The 19,543-nt window shown below is 40.3% G+C and overlaps 2 protein-coding genes across 4 annotated transcripts in view; both read left to right on the plus strand.

Annotated features, from left to right (window-relative positions):
* Nucleotides 1-4,002, plus strand: part of hs6st1a (heparan sulfate 6-O-sulfotransferase 1a) — a 55,293-nt gene extending 51,291 nt beyond the window's left edge. For both annotated transcript variants that reach the window (XM_038728269.1, XM_038728270.1), the window contains one exon: nt 758-4,002. In XM_038728269.1, the coding sequence (XP_038584197.1) occupies nt 758-815 (58 nt within the window). In that variant the 3' untranslated portion in view covers nt 816-4,002. The remainder of the gene's footprint in view (nt 1-757) is intronic.
* A 3,959-nt stretch (nt 4,003-7,961) lies between these two features.
* uggt1 (UDP-glucose glycoprotein glucosyltransferase 1) overlaps nt 7,962-19,543 on the plus strand; it is a 33,533-nt gene continuing 21,951 nt past the window's right edge. The window contains exons 1-11 of one of the 2 annotated variants that reach the window (XM_038728473.1): nt 7,962-8,032; nt 10,131-10,269; nt 10,663-10,742; nt 11,007-11,137; nt 11,243-11,355; nt 11,441-11,615; nt 13,168-13,264; nt 13,364-13,442; nt 13,715-13,815; nt 17,584-17,683; nt 17,799-17,859. In XM_038728473.1, the coding sequence (XP_038584401.1) occupies nt 8,002-8,032; nt 10,131-10,269; nt 10,663-10,742; nt 11,007-11,137; nt 11,243-11,355; nt 11,441-11,615; nt 13,168-13,264; nt 13,364-13,442; nt 13,715-13,815; nt 17,584-17,683; nt 17,799-17,859 (1,107 nt within the window). In that variant the 5' untranslated portion in view covers nt 7,962-8,001. The other variant, XM_038728474.1, reaches the window with a different exon arrangement.

A 19,543-nucleotide genomic window follows, 5' to 3' on the forward strand; every position in this document is an offset into this window, starting at 1 on the left:
CTTGCCCTTTCCCCCACCTCTGAATTTCTCTGTCTCTCCTATTATCATCAATGACTGAGCAGCAGAGAGATATTTTTAAGAGTTGCTGACAGCCGAGTATCTCATCCACCCCTCCACTCCTGTATTCCTTTCGTTCTCTGTGGCCTAATATGGAGCATGAGAAAATAAAATAAAAGTCTGTGAATTCCCACTAATCTTTGCTAAAGGGACCAGTCTACTTCCTGGATGCTCCAATTTCGAAGGAACTGGGGAAAGCTATGAAAGTGAGCTAATGGCTGAGCTGAACAAAGGAAGATGGTGGGAGTACACAAGAGACTGAACCAGAAAGAAAGAAAGAAAGAAGCGAGGAAAAGTTGGACTGAGTTGTGTAATAAAGCTTTCTGCTTAAAAAAAAAAAAAAGTCAGCCATTTCACCCATGAACACGCTTTGGTCATGAAATAGTGGCCATCTCATTCTGATTTTAGGATGATTTCATTTGTATTTTCCTTTTGTGTTTATGCTTTTTTTTAAAGCAAAGTTGTAATAACACTGAGACCAATGTTGCTGCCTAAAGAAAAGTGATTCCTTTATTTCTTTTGTTTTTATTGGTTTTGTAAGTCAAAGCTAATGGATCGGATTGATGTACAATGGACCATAGCCATTACTGAAGCCTTGCATCTTGGGGGGGTGGGGGGAGGCTGTTTCTCTGTTAAAGGTTCCCAAAGCTCCTGTCGCTTCACAAGTTCATTATTTCTCTTTTTCGCTCCTTTTTTTTAGGGTCCCAGGCCTGCAGAGAATCAGCAGCCAATTACAGAGCCGAATCTCACATAGGTGAAGAAATCAAAGGCAGGGAGAGCCGTGAGCTCGCTACAGGTTGTTGCCAGGAACCGTGCTGTGTGAGCGGCAAGCGCTTTGGAAGCCTTAACTTAGACAAATGCTTTGAGATGGGAGTTGGGGAACTACTGATCACCATGGCAATGGGAGCCCTTAATGTAGTGGGTGGCATTTTCAGTTTCTTGTTGTTGTTTTTTTTTTTGTTTTTTTTTTTTTCAGACCAAGAGCTGCTTTGTAAAAGCATCGGTCTCAAACAAGCCTCCTTCCCACCTGCTGAAAGGGCACACAGAGCACCGGTGACCTGTAGTTCATTAGCGTGAGCGGTATTTTATCCGAACGCACGGGGCGAGGTAGCAGTGCCTCTATGTACTGGGATCATAGTCAACATAATTATTGCCAGATATTATGTCTGCATTATACTACAGTAATTTCTCTGACTACTCGTGTGTCTGTGTGGATGAGTGTGTTTCTGTGTGTGTAAATAGTATGTACAGTATGCCTTTGTTTGGCGTATGTGTATGCCTTTGTAAATAGTGTGCCTGACTGAGAGAGTATGCCTGATGAGTTTTGTGAATGACTGGTTCCATGACCAATTATCTTGACATTTTTTTTTTGTGTGTGGCGGTGGAGAGCGGGGCAACAAAGTCCCTCCAACAGCGGGTCACAGAAGTGTGACTGTCGTAGTGATGCAAGCCAATAATACTCCCCTCTGCCCTTTCCTATACCATTTTGTTTCCCCCAGTTCTTGTCTCCTCCCCACGACATGTTTACGTATGAGGACTGTATCCCTATAATTATTTTAAAATCTGTATATTAACAAATCTGCCTGTGTGACATGTCTTTACTCTTTACAGCAAAACCTTCAAGTAGGGTTGGGTTTCGATAGCCAGCTCCATCAATTGCATCAAATTCTGTGACCCAGTCAAGTTCTTTTGACTTTTGTATTTTATTTGTCACGTACTTGTGGTTCAAGCTGGGGTTTTTTTATGTGATAGGTCAAAGAATTTGGTGCTTATTATCCAGATTTTTTGAACTCCGATGCTATTGAATCTCTTTATGAACATTTTATCTCTTCTTCTGTTCTATCAACGAAGAGGACTGATAGAAAACATTGATGTAGCTTTCATCGGTTTAAACAAAAAACATCATTGGCCGTAGACCCATTTGTGTCCTCAGCACTCTCGTAGCGTTCCCGACGCAAAACTTAGGGGGGAATCTAAAGAAAAAGTCTAAATAAAAGTTTTTTGCTTGTTATCCATCATATCTTCAAAGGAAATGTTTGCAACCCCATAGGTTACAGCCGTCTGGCCGGAAAGATAAAATGTTTGCCCATGGCAAATTTAACATTTAAATCTAATACTTCCACAGATTGTGGCGGCTACTGGCATGACCCAAACTGCAAATATTGGATTTAAACACTGGTTTCGCCCTGGGTAAACATTGCATCAGTCCCAAAATAACTTGGAGACAACATGCTACTGGATAACTATGGAAAAAATAACATTTTGACTTTTCTCCTAGGACTAACATAGGGAACACAGAGTAACATACTGAGGTCTCAGATGTTGGTCTACCAACGGCAGATTATATCGGCTGCATCCAATTTGCGACTAAATTAAACTTTGACTGTTTATTGCAAGCCGCTTTCTTTACCCGGCCAAAGCTGATGGGAAAAGAAACATCACTCTGACATACCACAAGTAACTGCAAGTGGACTGTGTGGTTTTGTAGTTCAACAAAACCAACAGAGTGCTTACTCTTCTGTAGAATTTCAGTTTAACTTTTTTTTTGTATTCAGTTTTCAAGATGATCAACTTAATAGTTCTGTATCAGGACTTCCAGCATTTGGAGTAAGTAAGCTACACCTGTTGCTTCAATGTGTCAGATACATTTAATCAAAGAGTTTATATTTTATACTGTTCATCTCATTTTCAGGTTGTAAACATTAAAACCTTAAGTGTCTCTGCCGCTTCAGCCAACAAAAGGTGATTACAGATCTTTGGGTTTTAGTTGATTTACAACCTAAGAAGGTTGGATAAGGGATCCAAAAGAGATTCCAATTCAATGAGTGAATTTAATACTGGCTTTATATGCCATGAAATGTTATTTAACCCCAACCCTATATACATGCAAAGAATCTGAGCAATAAGAGGGGAAACCAATGAGAAGGTGGAGCAGAGAATGTAGAAGTAGGAAGGGAAAAAGACGTGTCACAGCACGATTTAATCAAACCTGAATGTAGTCCAAGTTTGGTGTCATCCAGCGGGCAATGGGAGGTTAACTGCTTCTTTGGTATTAAGATAAATAATGTATTGCAACCTGTTTTTTTTATGTCAGAAGGAAGAGGAAACCAACAATTTAGCCGCCCACCACCCTCCTTGTTAAATTTCAACTAATCACCCTAGATCCTCCCATGTCTGTGTCTTTTGATCAGCTCCTTTCAAATCAGGGGTGATTCATGAAGGGAAGGAGAGAAGAACAAGGGGGGATGATGAAAGGTATTGGGATACATCCAGAGTCAATATGCTGCTTTTTGTGTAGCCTTCAAAGTAACGCAAATGGATATGAGAAGAGAAATCTCCCCTTGTTTTGTTTCATATTAACTTCCACTTCATTGTATTCTTGAAACTGGAGACTTAAACACTGCAGCTCCAGGCATTTTGCCCACAACTACTTTTTCAGAGTCAGACTTGCTCTTATGTTAGCCCCTGTTTGGGCTCCAAACCAATATCTGGCTCTGCATTAGTGGTTAAAGACTGAATACAAAACTGATTCTGTGTTTTATTTTCAGTGTTCCAGTTACAAGTGACTTGAAGCAGAGCTCAAAAATAATACTCCCCGTACGTGAACAGTGTATAAAAGGAAACCTCCTTTCACTGAAATTATTCCAGGAATTGATGCTGTAAAGCTATACTCAAATGTTTTATGTCTCATCACTCTGTATATCTGATGTCTTAACAGCGTTTCCTTTGTGACAGTGACGCAACCCAGATGTCTCTAACATCATCCAGTTTATTTTGTTTGTTATTTTTTAAAGTAAGTGTGATAGGGACTTTATTTTTATTTTTGGATTGGTGTGCAGTCTGTCTCTGGCTCCTTATATGTGCATCATTCTGGGTTTGTTTCTTATGATTGCAAAAATGAATCATCAAGCCACCAATTAAAATATTTCATTTTTACAGACCTGACTGTGTTGTGGTTGTCACTGCATGTAATTTCTGATGTTGTCACTCTGTTATCAAGCACACAGCCATGAAAAACATCTCCCCTTTGACAGTTTGTTTACTAGATGGAAACTACATCCAAGGTACTGAACTTGAAATGCAGACACATAGTCATCGGAGAAACACTCCGTTAGTGATTTTTTGACATTTTGTGTGGGAGCTTTGCCCTCCAGGTTTTTGCGCTACTTCCATCCTCAGGCCAATCTATAACTAGAGAGCATGTCAGCTACTCGCCTACACAAACCACAGGACCGTGACCCCATAAGGCAGCCCCCCCTTTCCCTCCTAATGACAACCTCAGCCCTGTCAACGGTGATCTACAGCCAAATTCAATCTGCAGACACTCAGGGCCTGCCTAACACACGTACATGCACACAAATAGGCTACGCTTCTTCCTATGCTGTGGCAGGTGGGCGTTTGGCAAGCAGGGGACGGAGACTCCTGGCTGGTACAAATTTCCTTCTCTGTCCTTGGCTGAGCACATAAAGGAGAGGGAGCGGAGTGCAGGGTAATGCACCGTCTCATCAACAGCTTCAACTTCAACGTCAAACTTTGACCCCTTGAGGCTGGGGGCAGAAAAACTATTTGCCCGGGCTGCGTCAGGCAGAGGGAATTGGCTGGAGGGAGATCAGAGCAGGCACTGATGAGAGCAGGAGTGTAAGGGAGATGCGGAATCAGAGGGTCTTTATGTAAGACAGGAGGAAAGAGAGGATGTATTTGTGCCTGACATATGAACAGAGAACGAGAGGGAAGTGAGGAGGAGCGGGAGAGAAAGGGAAGGCTGTGCAACCTCTCTGGCAGCTGCTGCATGGTGTATTGGACTGAACGCAGTCTTTAATCCTCCCCATAGCTCTGGGTCGCTGTCATTTCAAGTGCAGCTGGACTGAACAACAATAATGGCTCAGCTACTGCAGAGGGCTGGACAGCTTTTGTTTGGGCTGAACGTGTGCATGTGAGTGTTTGAGTGAACGTGCTCGCTCGTCTCCTGCAGTGGGAATCCGGTTCTAAGTGATTATATGGGCTCTGGCTGCAGTCCATTATTAGGAGGTCAAACTGGCTGCAGCTCCTCGTTGCCGTTCCCATGCTTCTTTCATGCAAACAAAGAAGCTCTGGCATTATCATCTCTTATTTTCAGCATGGAATTCTGTAGATAAGTTCATATTGAGTGCATCCCTTACATGCATCAGAGCCAGGCTATTGTAGTTCTGGAGGATTGCCCTGTTGGCGCCTCCACAATGGTCACTATGGAGTTTGGTGCTCTGTCTCTGGTTGGCTTAGGCCTTCATCGTCAAATATACAATGTGGATAAATCTCTATACACAAACAATTTGAAGAGTTTCGATACTCTGTTATGTCAGAAAGTAAATAAACAGGGCAGTGAGAGAGCGCAATCCAGTGTGGGAGTGCACATTTTTCCTTCAGCAATAAAATAAATATGATTAGATCGGACATGGGGCTGTTATCAGACCTTCCACTCCGGGTTTGGCTAATCTCCCAGGTCAACACCCAATCATCTCCCATGATAATAAAGGATTGAACAGAAGAATCCAACCTCCCAGGCAGCGCTCTACTCTGGAGCTCTTACAAACTGATACCAGTGGGAGTCCAATCTGAGGAATCCCACAATCCCATTATGGTCTAATCTGTGTGTTTGTTATGTTTGTGTGTGCATGGAGCTGCGGCCCAGGAGCTCATAAAGAGCTGATCCGCGGCAAACTTGTTAACCTCTACAAGCCTGAAAAATGTCGATGCTGGAGAAATGTAGCAGCATGCAAACCCGGGGTCAGGGCCAAACATGACATCTGAGGTCATTAGGGGGGAAATATATTCTCTTTAAACGCATGACATGACACATGCACACACGCACAAGGGAGTGTAAAAATGAACATTGTAAATGTTATTGTGCATTTAAAAAAGTGACTGACCCTAATTAGAAAGTTGTCCTTTTGCTAAATACATTTATATTTGTTTTAACTGTTACAAACACTGAGGTAACCAAGACTGCCCTCTCCTCTATCAGTATTTAAGAGCTAAGTCCAGCCCAGCCCAGTGTTTGGCTGTAATGTGGTGAATTAGCTTCATGTAGGAGACCCCGACTGACCCCCATTATACAGTCAGGGACACATTTAATTAGTGGCAACTCACGTGAAACGACAAAAAGTATTAATATTAATGGAGGTTTAATTGAGGTCGTTGTGGTCCCCCGTCGAGGCTTTCAACCTCTAAAATGGCTGACGTGTGATAGTGTGAGGAGAGGGAGCCCACTGCCCGGCTCGCCATTTCATATGTGACCCCGGAGAAGATGACAACCATCTCCCATAATTCATCTAAAGATGTCACCTTCTTGACAGATGAACGGGCCCTGTGGGCTGTGTGTGTGAATGTGTGCGCGTGTGTGTTGCAAGGTTTAGCTATACTTGCAAGGACTGTCTGAGGACGTTTTTTGCCTGTCCTCATTGGGACACAGTTGATTTTTGTGTTAGATTGTGTATGTGTGCGTGCATGTCTCTAGATGTGTGAGGTGTGCCGCGCATGCATATCAAAGTGAAGGTCAAATACAGCAGGATAATTAATGTCGCTGCTTTTTATATAATGTTAAATCAAACCCTGGAACTGCTCCCTCTAGAGGATCAGCTGTCCAATTTAATTTAGGCTGCAGAGCGCATAAATGAAAAAGAAAGACCCATGTCTCCACACCCTGGGAAAGTGTCTACGTACCTTTCATCTTCTTTTTGTCAAGACCACACAACAGGTAGACGGGGAGCCTGGCCTGCTCTACCAATCTGCCCCAAAGGGACAGTTTATCCAAAAGATACAGCCTATCACAGAAATTCAAGGTAAAGGTTTATAAAACGGAACCCAGGAATCTCAGGTGCCTTTGCAAAATGAAAGGGATTTCAACTTCTCTACGTTTTCATTACCACATAACAAATAGTATTAACCAAAGGGACAGCTTTGGCTTTTTGTAAATACAGGTTTTATTTCCCATGGCTATCACACCATGCATGCAGCAAACCTCATTTCCATGAGCTGTTTTAAAAATGAATTTGTGCTGTTTTTTTCAAATCAAGTCCCAAATATATATGGATAACCTTATTGGTCTCTTGTGTAAAATAAATGTGGGAGCACTAAACTTATCTACATGCACAGCTATACAAATACAGCCCTCCATCTCTCATCTTCCTTCTTTTAAATGGCAAATCCCTCCTAATAATCAATAATTTAGATCATTAAATACAAAATAAACAAATTCTGTATTAAACAAAAAAGAAAAGCTACACATACAACAGTATGTCTGTCATATACTGTGTACTTGCATAGATACACGCACCTACTTACACACATACGAATGTATTAATACCATAGACTGTAGATTAATACACATACAAATACATATCTGCATACACAAATAATTATTGTTTTGCTTTCTATGCACTCCTCTCTTTCAACATGATATTGTAATAACATAATATGTGAGTTTTAACAAGTCTTGTTAAATTAAAGTAAATAATATAACAACATGGAGACATTAAGTGCTGCTTTCAGATAAACTCGTTTGGATGTAATATCTCAAACAAATTCCCAGGAACCCATGGAGCATCCCACTATGAAGTGTCAATGGACCAACTTCATAAAAGTGACACCTGCTTTAATTTGTAGCTGGGGACAATCCTGCATGTTAGTAAATAATGATTTTGTTAATGTATTTTCTAATTTAGTAACAACATATTATGGTTTTTGTTTTTAGCTTGGGAGGCACGGGTTAATCAGTAAAGTTAATTGCCAGATTAGGTTCAGTTTCCCAACTCTTCACTTTTTAATTATCTGTCATTGAAATTGGCTATATTGTGTTCAAGTCACGTTTCAGTGTTGTTAAATAGTTGGAGGATTTCAGTAATTTTGAACAGGCAAAATTGTGGTTACCTAATCTAGCTGACAAGACCCACCCACTCCCAGCGGAACATGAATGCAGGAAGCTACGAAGCCGGCTTCGGTGAGAATATAGATCATTTAATTTTATGTCATGAACCTATAAACGACTGTATCCAATGCTGTTTATTAATGTTTTTTGGAGACTGCAACTCTAGCTGAGTGTAAGTAAACCGAAGCGAGTAAAATCGGGTAGTTTTCCTTTTGTGTAGGAAGAGTTAGCTAGCTCCTGCGTTTTTTTGGCTAACGTTGATTTTCAGGTAGCTTTAGCTTTAGCTCGCCGTGTCTTCACCAGTCTATGGTCTTCACCAGCTGTTGACGGGCTCTGGATGTCAATGTAACGGACATTAAAGCTGTTTAGACCACTTGAATATATGCGCAATAAGGCTCTTGTAGTGAGCAGTTTGCTACCTGTAAGAACCTTATTCTCTAATCTGTGGATTGTCATTGAAACAGTCTGGCTGTCCAGACTGCGCGCTTATTGGACGGATGAGCCACGCTGAACTTTCCTATTGGACAGAGATCAAACAGCTTTTTGTTTACTAGCGAAAACCCCTGCAAGACATCCCCAAAGCACCGTGTCCTGTCGAAGGACACACGAAACCAACAGTAGAAGTATGATGTCGTGACTAAGGGTTCTGACCCCTTCCTCTTCATCATCCCGGCCTCTCTGCCCTCACCCACACTTACTGTCTTGTGTCAGTCCAGATTTTGTCTAGATCCATGAACGGGGCCATACATTTGCTGTCTTTGCTGCTCCACTTCCTGCCTCTGTGTGTCTACCCTGTTGCCTCCAAGTTTCAATTAAGTGCGCTGCATAGACTATGGATTTGCAATGCTAAGTCAGTCGATCACAAATGTGAGAATTTGCTTTGTCTAAACATAATTATAAACTGATTAATGTTGGGGTTTGGACGTTTAGACAGATAACACAAGACATTTAATCACCTTAGACTGTAGAAAATTGTGTTGGTCATTTTTCATTGTTATGAGTGAAAAGTGATTGACTGCAAAACTAATTAGCAGATAAATGGCAATTTATTATGAAAATAATATGAGTTGCAGCCATAGTAGACTATTCCTGGACATAGGTTCACTGATCATCAGATAGTTTGCAGTGATTTGATTAGGCAAAACTTAATTTAGGAATATGAACAATGTTAAAATAAATAAATAAATTAACCATATTAAAACTTGATTCAGACACAAGGGTACTGCATTACAGATAATGCAGGACGCACATTCATTAATATTTTACGTTAGTGGTGTAAATGTCCTGACAAATTTGCAGTTAATCATATGATGAAAAACTAAATGACACAGTGAACCTTGGGTTCATGGTGCCTCAGTGCAATTTGCTGCTTTGTCCAGTTGGTGGTTCAGCCTTGTCTAGATCGAGCTGACATACATTAAACTTCGTACCTTGCATCATAAAGCATGTCAGAAGCGTCTCAAGTGATCACCCATGAGCAGATGTTGCATCCCGCTCTTATTTCATCGAAACTCTTGGAAACTGTGACCAATGCTGAACATAAAAACATACACATTACAAGTTGTTTGGCAAAGGCAAATCTATAGTATCCTAGTGTTAAGAAATATGGATGAAGTCAAGTATCAAAGTGTTAATAAGGATATTTTCTTACATTAATATATATCACAGTATGGCAAATGTATGCAAAATCACAGATAAAATAATCCTACTTATTTTTTGGAAGCAATGAAATGTGCCCCACTGCTGTACCAAATGTAGAAAACCAAACTTGAATTATTAATTTTGTCAATGTTTACCTTGCATTGTATTACCACCATTAATACTACCACTAATTGTTAATTTGGACAACAGAAATTTGTAGAATGATATTATCATGATATGATTCTGTTAAAGGTAAGTAGTTGATCTGTCAATGCGGTCAGGAATTTGACATAACAACACAAAAGTGTTCACTTTTCCATGCAGACTGATTGACTGGATTCCTGTGTTCCATCGATGTGCTTTGGGTGCAGTCACATCTGTATTTTAGATGTCCATGTGTCACCCAAGATGCTTTTTGGTGACTCTCTGGCTCTGCCAGACATATTCTTGCTCTGATTATCCTGTCATTCCTATGAATCTTCAACTCATTTGCCACCACTTCCCACCTAATTCCTCCCTCAACTCTCAGGTGTAGGCTTGAGGATGTGGCTTCTGTGGGTCCTGCTGCTATCGCTGTTCTCTGCAGTGTCTGGGGCTGTAGACTCCAAGGCGGTCACCACCACCCTCACGACCAAATGGGCAGATACTCCTCTGCTGCTGGAGGCAAGGTACGACCGCATTACATCTGACATTACATATTGAAAGCACATAATGAATAAATTAATATCCTGAGGGCTTGTAGGATCATCACTACTGAGACTGTCCTCTATGTGAGTTTAAACTTCCGATGTCATTGATGTGTCCTTGAGCAAGTTGCTGAATACTTAAAGGCTTCAAATGCTGTACTGTGTACTGTAGCTGACCCTGTGCTCTGACTTTGGCGAGCAACATAAAAACCTTTCTCTAGAAAGTATTATTTATTATTATTCAACCAAATGTACCTTTAACTATAACTATACTTTACTTAATAACTATTTACAGTTACAGACAGTATGCACAGACTGCATATAGAGTCCCAGCACAGCTTATGAAACTGCCACCATCATCTTCTTCTTCCTCAGTGAGTTCCTGGCAGAGGAGAGCCAGGAGAAGTTCTGGGACTTTGTGGAGGCCAGTCAGAACATAGAAGGAGAGCATGATGGTAAAGTAAAGCTACCTCCACTTGTCTCACCCTGTTTTCACTTTTAGTTTCTTTGCTACGAGCAGCTGAATTTATGATGTGTATGCAAGCTTCTTGGCAGCATTTGCAGTGTCTATGTTTTGGCCAAACACTTATGAAAGGGATAACATGATAAAATAGAGCTGCAAATTGTATAGTTGTTCTGTTCGTTTGTGTGTCTACCCATGTGTCAGAGAGCACAGTGATGACTCATTACTTCTGTTTCTGCTTATTGTCCTCATGCAGGCACAGATCAGGCCTACTATGACCTGATTGTGAAGAAGGCCAGTGTCTTGCTCAGCTCCGTCCAGGTGAACATGCTGAAGTTCGCCCTCTCCTTGAGAGCCTACTCTGCAACAGTACACTCCTTCCAACAGGTACCAGAAAGATGCTTTGATGTTGTGTTGGAAGGCTTGTACTTGCGTGTGAGGAGTGTCATATTTTTTTGGATGTGTGTGAAAGATCCTGCTGTTTTATTTTAGATAGCATCCAATGAGCCTCCTCCTCCTGGCTGCTCAGCGTTTTTCAGCATCCATGGAGAAAAGACGTGTGACACAGAAAGTTTAGCTACACTGCTGAAAACAGCACCTGAAAGGTAACTAAAACACACACAATTCAGACATTTAACCAGTGAATTAATGACTGATCTTACAAATAACTTTGTTGTCTCTCTCTATCAGGCCAAAGCCATACCTCTTCAAAGGTGATCACAAATACCCAGGATCAAATCTAGATGCTCCCGTGGTCATTCTGTATGCCGAGTTTGGGAAACCAGATTTCCAGAGGCTTCACGAAATCATATCATCGAAAGTCTACGAAGGCCTGGCAACTTATGTGCTCCGCCATTACCTGGCTGTAGGTGTTTCTCACACTCTTCTGACAAGATTAACTTTAAAGTTTAAATTTGAAATTATGGCCAACCTTCCACCCAACGTGTACGCAAACTACTCTTACCCCTGGTTTTAATCTGGATCTAGATAGACATCCAATCCATGTGTCTTTGCATTTACACCTGGCATTAATTAGTGTTCTAATTATCTCCATTCTGCCCGCATTGTGATCAGATCTCAATATGGAAATTAGTTGGCTGTTGCTGGGCATGCTTAAGCTAGCAATTAGAAGCAGAGTTAGGTGACCTTTCCTCCGGGTGGATGTTTTTTCTCAAGAATGTGGTCATGATGTACAGACTGCGTTTACACCTGACTGAGATCCGATCACTGAATACCTCCAAATGTGGTCTGGACGGTCGCTTTTCCGATCCCAATGTATGCATTTACAACTGGCATTAACATGCGTTCTTCATTATCCATTGTGTGTGCAAGCAGCCTGGAATTTTGTTTTGGTAGAAGATGGAGCAGTATTGAAGGAGGAAGAAAAGCATGTAATGTAAGGAGGATTGGAAAAACATTTGTTTTAGCCTGGAAATAAATCTCTATACATTCACATACACAGATTAGCAGTTTTCTGAAAACACATTATATCTGGATGTGTTTTCATGTCTCCCTTCATTTGCATGTTGTTAAGTGTCGTCCTTGTGACCAGAGAGGTTGTCAGGTTGAATCCCATACTTTCGTAAAGTGGCAAGTGAATGGATGCTCTCCTCTCCATCCACAACTTCTGTCATGGCAGGTAGTAGTAGTAGCAGCAGTAGTAGTAGTAGTATTGCTCAGACCCCACAATTGAATGTACTATAGGTAACTGTATGAACTCGACGTAGGATGTTGAGTTAAAAGCACTTACTACCTTAAACAGTTGAATTGAATTCCACATTTTCATCTGGGATGAAAAGTGCTTCTTCAATTTATCATGTCAAGTTGAAGTTGGATTGCAAATCCAGTTGCCCCCCCCCCCCCCCCCCCCCCCGCAATTATGCTAAATTATTCTCTCCATCTGTCTGTAAGGCATGACGTCCTGGGCACTGGGGAGGTTGTAACACTTTTAATGCTTTTTCTTTTTACTTTAAAGCTTCAGGGCCAACCAGAGTACAGTTTGCCTTCAGCACTTAGCAGGCAACAGCTGGTTGTCTGTACTTGAAAGCTGTCAAAGTAGTCAGTAAGCGCATGTGTTTATAATGCAAGTGAGAGAAAGAAGTTAGAGCCTTGTACAACAACAGAAGCCACTTGGGTCAACACTTTTTTTTCTGCTTACTTAGTTATATATGAATCGGAAACATTAAGTTCGCCATCAGTGCAGCTGCAATAAAATTAGACAGCTTGATTGCCGTCTAACTGATGTGACTACGCTTGTTGCCTTTTGAATGCATGTACACATGCTTTTAAGCCCTCGCTGGATACATCCTCAGGTGCTGTGTTGAGGCTTATCAAGGAATCAGACAAACACGTGATAGGGATAAGGACTACTTCTCCCTCTCATCTTCTTACAATGCTTCCTCCTCCTTTCCCTCCAGAATCCAAGTGGAAAGAAAGTCTATCTGTCTGGGTATGGAGTGGAGCTGGCCATCAAAAACCAGGAGTACAAGGCAAAGGACGACACACAAGTCCAAGGTGCACGGGATCACAGATTGCCGATACACACATGCCCCCGATCGTGTAATCCCAGGGGAGTACTGATGTGAATAACGAGTGAATTGATTGTGGTTTCAGGGGCGGAGGTGAATGCTACAGTGATCGGAGAGAATGATCCAGTGGACGAGGTCCAGGGATTCCTTTTTGGCAAACTGAAGTGAGTGACTTTGTGTCAGCCCATGAGAAAAATTCAAAGCTTGGATCAGCTCCAGGAACTGCGCCACGCTCTCAGCAGCCAAGCTCTTTATCTTCTTCATGTTTTCCTCCACCGTTTTTTCCCCTCCAAGCAATGACCATCACTTTTTTATCGCTGATAAACTAACCTGAAAATAAACAAATCAATCTGTGAATTTGACAACTCATTCCAGCAGATGCACTTACTCTCTCTGTCTCCATCTCTGTTTGTTTTGTCTGTCGTTTTCTTACCAGGACCGTTTACCCAGACCTGAAGGAACAGTTAAAGGAGTTGAGGAAACATTTGATTGAAAGCACCAACGAAATGGCACCTCTGAAAGTCTGGCAAATGCAAGGTGGGTCTCTTCTTGAAACCAATCTCGTCTTTCCTCAATCAGCAAATGTTCCTTCTATAACGTGATTGGATATGTAGATACAAACAGTCTGTAAGAAATATGTGTTTATGCCTATTGGTATTACATCAGTTATTAGTTATTGTACTTAATAGACTGTTGACAGCAAAGTAAAACAAATATGTAAACCTGACAGTTAGCATCTAGGTAGGCTTACAAAAATATACTGTGAGGCCCTCTGAGCATGCACCAAAGCTAAACACTTCCTCAGCTTACTGTTAACACCTGCAGGCATTTTTTCCTGTCACTTAAATTGTGAGGGAATCGATTTTATGATCCTGTAAATACACCCTCAGGACTCTGACCTAGCTGTGTTAATTTGTTTCATTGCTACAGTTGACAGGGGCTAATTATCTAATGGCAGAGATAACCAACAATTTCATCCCCATCAAAATGTAATCATTGTTTCTTAACTCAGAGGTCTAAATATCTAAACAATTTCATAGAAATCTGGTTGAGCACGTAACAGGTTCCTTTGTTAACAACCTTAAATCTCTCTCATTATCAACTATGTTTACACCTGCAGAGTGTTATTTTAAAAGTGGTTCCACCTTCACTACACCCAACTACAATAGTGAAAAGGGTGCTTACACATCAATACATCAGAATTAATAATCCAATAATATAATGTATATTACAACAAATGGGGGATTTTTCAGCATTCAAATGTAGTATTTTAAGGACATTTTGCTGACAATACTCTTTTACTATTACTTGTGGTAAATATTAAGTCCAGGACTTTTACTTATAGTGGAGTATTTTTTCCATTTTGGTATTGCCACTTTTACCTAAAGTAGCAAACTGACCCAGTATTGTTAGTTACACAGAAATGTCTATTTAACGTTAGCTTACATCAGCAAACATTAACCACCGTACACTATGAGTCATACCAGACTTACTTTTCATTTGTAGCAGAAAGAATGTGTTATTTCTTCTTTTAAATGTTACATTGTCTTGCTTTAAGTTAAGGATCTGAATGCTTCAATATTTAACGTGTGTATAAAATGATGCTCAGGACATGGATATTTCACTTAGTGCAAGCATCACATTGCTTCATTGAAGAGCTGCAACAAGCTCTTGCAAAATGTATGTATTATCCTGTCAGGCAGTGTGGAATAATTGGATTTTAGCTACCTAGAGCTACTCAAGGGAAAAAGGCTGAAACAGTATGTTTCAGACATAATGATGTAGAATGAGACGTTGAGGTACAAAGGCAAGCTTTAGTTTTCTGCTGATTTAAATGTATGAATGAATCTCTAAAACTGCAACTTGCAACATTATGCAGCTGTGTGTCTAGCTTTGATTTTCCTTTTTAAATGAAAATCGTTATAAAACATTTTCTTGTAATTATTACCTAATACACTGTCTACAATTCTACTAATTCCACTAAGATAATTTGCATCCCTGTTGTGGATGTGCTGTCAATGCATTTGTTTGATTTATTTTACTTATATAATGATCATGAATAAATAAAATGAATATTGGCTTCTGTTGCTTTAACAGTTAGGTCATTCCAATAGTAAATAAAAACTTACAGCAGAAAATGTATCCGTGTCCTCTTGATACATTTGAGGCATAAAACCAGTCTTCTGCAACATAAAAGCATTATTGATTAGGGTTACATCATCTGTTGGATTACGTATTTGAACACACTTCCACAGACGTAATCGTGTGTGCTTTTGAACTGTGTCCACTTTTCTGGTCTTGCATGCATAAAGAGTCTAATTTCTATCACAAGGTGTCGTCAGGATGTAAGGATGAGGCTACTTTGTGGCGAATAAAAGATGTGAGGGGATGAGAGAGTCTGTAGTCTCGACTGTCAGACTGTCTGTCTTTATCTGCAAGCCCGCTGGGGCTCATTAGCTCAGCCTGTTTACAAAGAGAGGGAGACCTCCAGGGGCTAATAATCAGAGGCTACAACACCATTATAGGGATGCTCACTGCACTGAAATAATCCTCACTACACCCTTCCTCTACTTGCAAGCAAAAGCTTTATAAGCTCTGATACATTGTCTTCTCTGCACTTCTAAAGAATGTCTTCATGTATACATGTCTATATAATCTGGTTTCTATTAATCCTGTCTTAAATACTTTTGATACTTTAAGATAGTTTTAATTAATGCCTCAGATGTGAAGACATTCATGTTAACATGGAATTATTTCTTAATTCATTTGTTAATTAGCTTAACTGATGACTTTTTAGCTATGCTAGCGTTTGTCAGTTAGTAGATCCACCACCGGGGTCCAGAATTAAATTTCAACAGCAATTGGATGGCTTGCCATAAAAGTTTGCACAGACACTCATAGTTCCCAGACAGTGTATTCTAATGAGTTCGGTGATTCTCCAACCTTTCCTTTAGCGCCACCACGAGGTTGATATTTGTGGTTTTGAGTTACATATCTCAAACAACTATTAGATAGATTGTTATGAAATTTGGTTCAGACAGTCATGTCTGCTTCAGGATGAATTCTAATAACTTTGCCATAACTAGCGCCATGATCAAGTCTCAATTTCAATTGGATTAATACCTGCAAAACAACTGGAGCTGACAGTTAAATCAGTTCTAATCAAAGATGGTGAACATGCTCAACGGGTTTGGCCCAATACCAATACTTGAGTAGGTCTTGAGCGCGAGCACACCGCAGGGTTCTCACATCGGAAAAATGCCACCACATGACTGACACTAGATGCACACTTTTCCTAATACGGCTTTGAAGTTGTATTCAGAGATAAGTATATCCTATAGTTCACCATGGCGCCACACCAGTCCAGTTGTTGCTGCTGTTAAGATGGGTTTGTGCCGAACAATAATCAGAAAACACAAAGAAATTTTAGTTTCAACATGTTGGACAGTGTGAAATTTATTTTTGTCCAAACACTGTGAACTGTTACGGTAGAACATCCACAGATGGTTATCACTTCTTTTTGATGAGATATTATATCCTGTATTTATGAGAGATATTTATGAAAAATAAAAATATTATTCCTTAAAAATGTTCAGACATAAAACTTTTAAAATATGTCGGGCCTCTTTTATGCACAGTAGACCTCCAGATATCTCAATTTAATGTATTTTTAATTATATTACTCCTTTTGTAATTCTGAAAGTGTGTTATTTTTATCTGAATGTAACTGTATTGCTGCATGATGTTCCAATTTATTAAATTAAACCAGCTAAGATCTGAGCTAAACTAAGCCATGTATTTGTGCGAGCCACTGGAGTGCCTCATTATCATTAATCAAGTATATCCCAGTGAACCGAGATAAACCTCAACAGGCTTCAGTTCTTAACAGGCACTTGGGCACTGTGGCAATTACCAGAAAGACGTCACACAAGTAGGGACTTCACTACTTGCAAACACTGCAAATGACTGTGTTGGTACGGTCCCAAAATCACACCTGCCTGTTAGTATTGTCATTGTGAGTGTGCTAGCATGGTGAGGTTATTATTCAGCCTCACAGAGCTGCTAGTGTGGTTGTGGACATGTGTCTGATCTTGTTCCTTATTTCATGTAAACTTTATCATTCAGAAACTTGCCCTCTGTACAGGACAGACTCTTCAGACAACATACTGCTTTTATTTTGCTGAAACTTTCCCCCTTTCTGTGTGTTTCTCTTTCTCTGTACCTTCTTGTGTGTTTCCTTGTCTCCTCTCTGCTTTTGTCCAATTTACCCATCCACCCACCTCTTCTTTTTTTCTTTTTTTATAGATCTGAGTTTCCAGACAGCAGCTCGCATTCTTGCGGCTCCTGCTGTTGATGCCCTCAACGTTATGAAAGACCTCAGTCAGAACTTCCCCACCAAAGCCAGGTAACGATGAAACACACACACACACAGTAGCTACAGTTAGAATGTTTTGGTTATACACAGGCAATGACAAGTCTGGAGTTTTACAGTTCAAGTCTGGGCTTTCCCCCCCTCACAGGTCCATCACTAGAACAGTAGTCAGCTCTGAGATTCGCAAAGAGATCGGCGAAAACCAAAAGGTACATTTTTGTTTGTCCATTCATCTTAGTTTGTCATTTATCAGTCCTCTTCAGCTTTTCTTCTATTTTTTTGATACAATTAAAATACTCAACCGATTATAGTTATGGGATGAGCCTGGCTTTATTCCATTTTTTTTTTCTTATTGCCAATAAATCCCATGAAAAGACAAAAACCAACAATGTGTTAGTCTGTCATCTGTCTCAGTACTTTCCAGCTGTGTCTCTCAGCCCAAGCCCATCATTTCCTCCTGAAGATCTTAATTATGTGTCACAAATAAATTGTTTAGTTTATACAAAAAAAAGGTATTTCCTACAACAGCTGGGCACATTAGTTTTTACCAGACGTCATTCAAAAAAGTTGTTGGGAACTACTTTCAACTGGGGATTTTTACACGTTGGGTGCTCTGTTGAGTACAGTATAATGAACATTTCATTTTTGGACAACAATGGAGCTCATTGGTAAACTATATGGTAAAATACATCGTCAAGATTTTAAACCCTTAAATCCACCAGGACACCATGTCACTGTCATTGTTTTATATTACAGTTTCAGTGCAAATCTGCAGGGTCTTTTGTTGTGATACATTTTGTGATATGTCCTGGTATTTGTAAAACATAAGCCGTTTTCTTATTTTCTTTGATAAATCTTTTGGCATTTTGCCTTTATGTGATGGTGATAGCAGAGAGAGTTTGGGATGCAACAGAGAATATAATGGAACAGGGAACCGCATAAACAGGTTGATGCAATATCACAAAAGGGGGTTTTTACGTTTGACTGAGGTGGAGAAGTTGGTGTATTGATGAAAACAAAGTGCAGTGGAAACGGACAGTAATCGAATAAATCTGAAATACATGAAATATGTGACTTAAACGTCCCCTGAAGCTTCCCAAAAATAGCGGCATCGAAACTTCAGATCTGCTTGGAATGTAACCTTCCTCAAATGAATGCATGAAACAAACATAAATGCTATATTTCAGTCACGTTTTCTTCATGGTTTAACACCATTTTGGGATTGAGTGGTGCGTCACCTCGTTGCACCCTCTCCTTCTGCAGTGGTTTAATGGCACTGGACTGGAGAATTGGCACCACCAACTGTTTATCTCAATACACTCAACATCTAGTATTTGCATAACAGAAGTGGATGGACATTTGCATTAATTTGCTTTTCCTGATTATCTGTAAATTTTGTTAAATTCCATTTGGATGGAAACCTGACTAGTGACTTGACATCTCCATCCTCTTTCATTCCTCTGTCTTGTCTTAATCCAGCATCCTGGTACCTTTCCCTTCCTGCTGACTGTGTTGTCCAGTGGGCAGGGATAATTTAGGTTTAGCTGTTTACCAATCGAATCCAATAAAGGAGAAAATTAAAGAAAAACAGATAGCATTATTGCATGCAACCACAACCCCTCAGCCTCTTAGCCACCTTTAGGGAAATATCTCGAAATGAGAACTGGCCTGCCTGTTTTTGTTTTGTTTTTCTCATCTTTTTTATTATGTGATCAATTGTAAACAGCATCAGATTTGAAAAGCATTCAGTTTCTGACAATGTGTTTGGCTTTGCTCTGCTAATGGAATAGGTAATCATCCCTTTTTTCTTGTCAAATATTTTTTCACTCCTCCAACCCCCTCTCTCCTGCTCCTCACCTCCTCAAGCTGTGCTCACATTATCTTGGTGTGCAG

The sequence above is a fragment of the Micropterus salmoides genome, unplaced genomic scaffold, assembly GCF_014851395.1.
Source record: "Micropterus salmoides isolate LMB-PRFRI ecotype aquatic unplaced genomic scaffold, ASM1485139v1 Ms_hic_scaffold_19, whole genome shotgun sequence".
Classification (NCBI taxonomy): domain Eukaryota; kingdom Metazoa; phylum Chordata; class Actinopteri; order Centrarchiformes; family Centrarchidae; genus Micropterus; species Micropterus salmoides.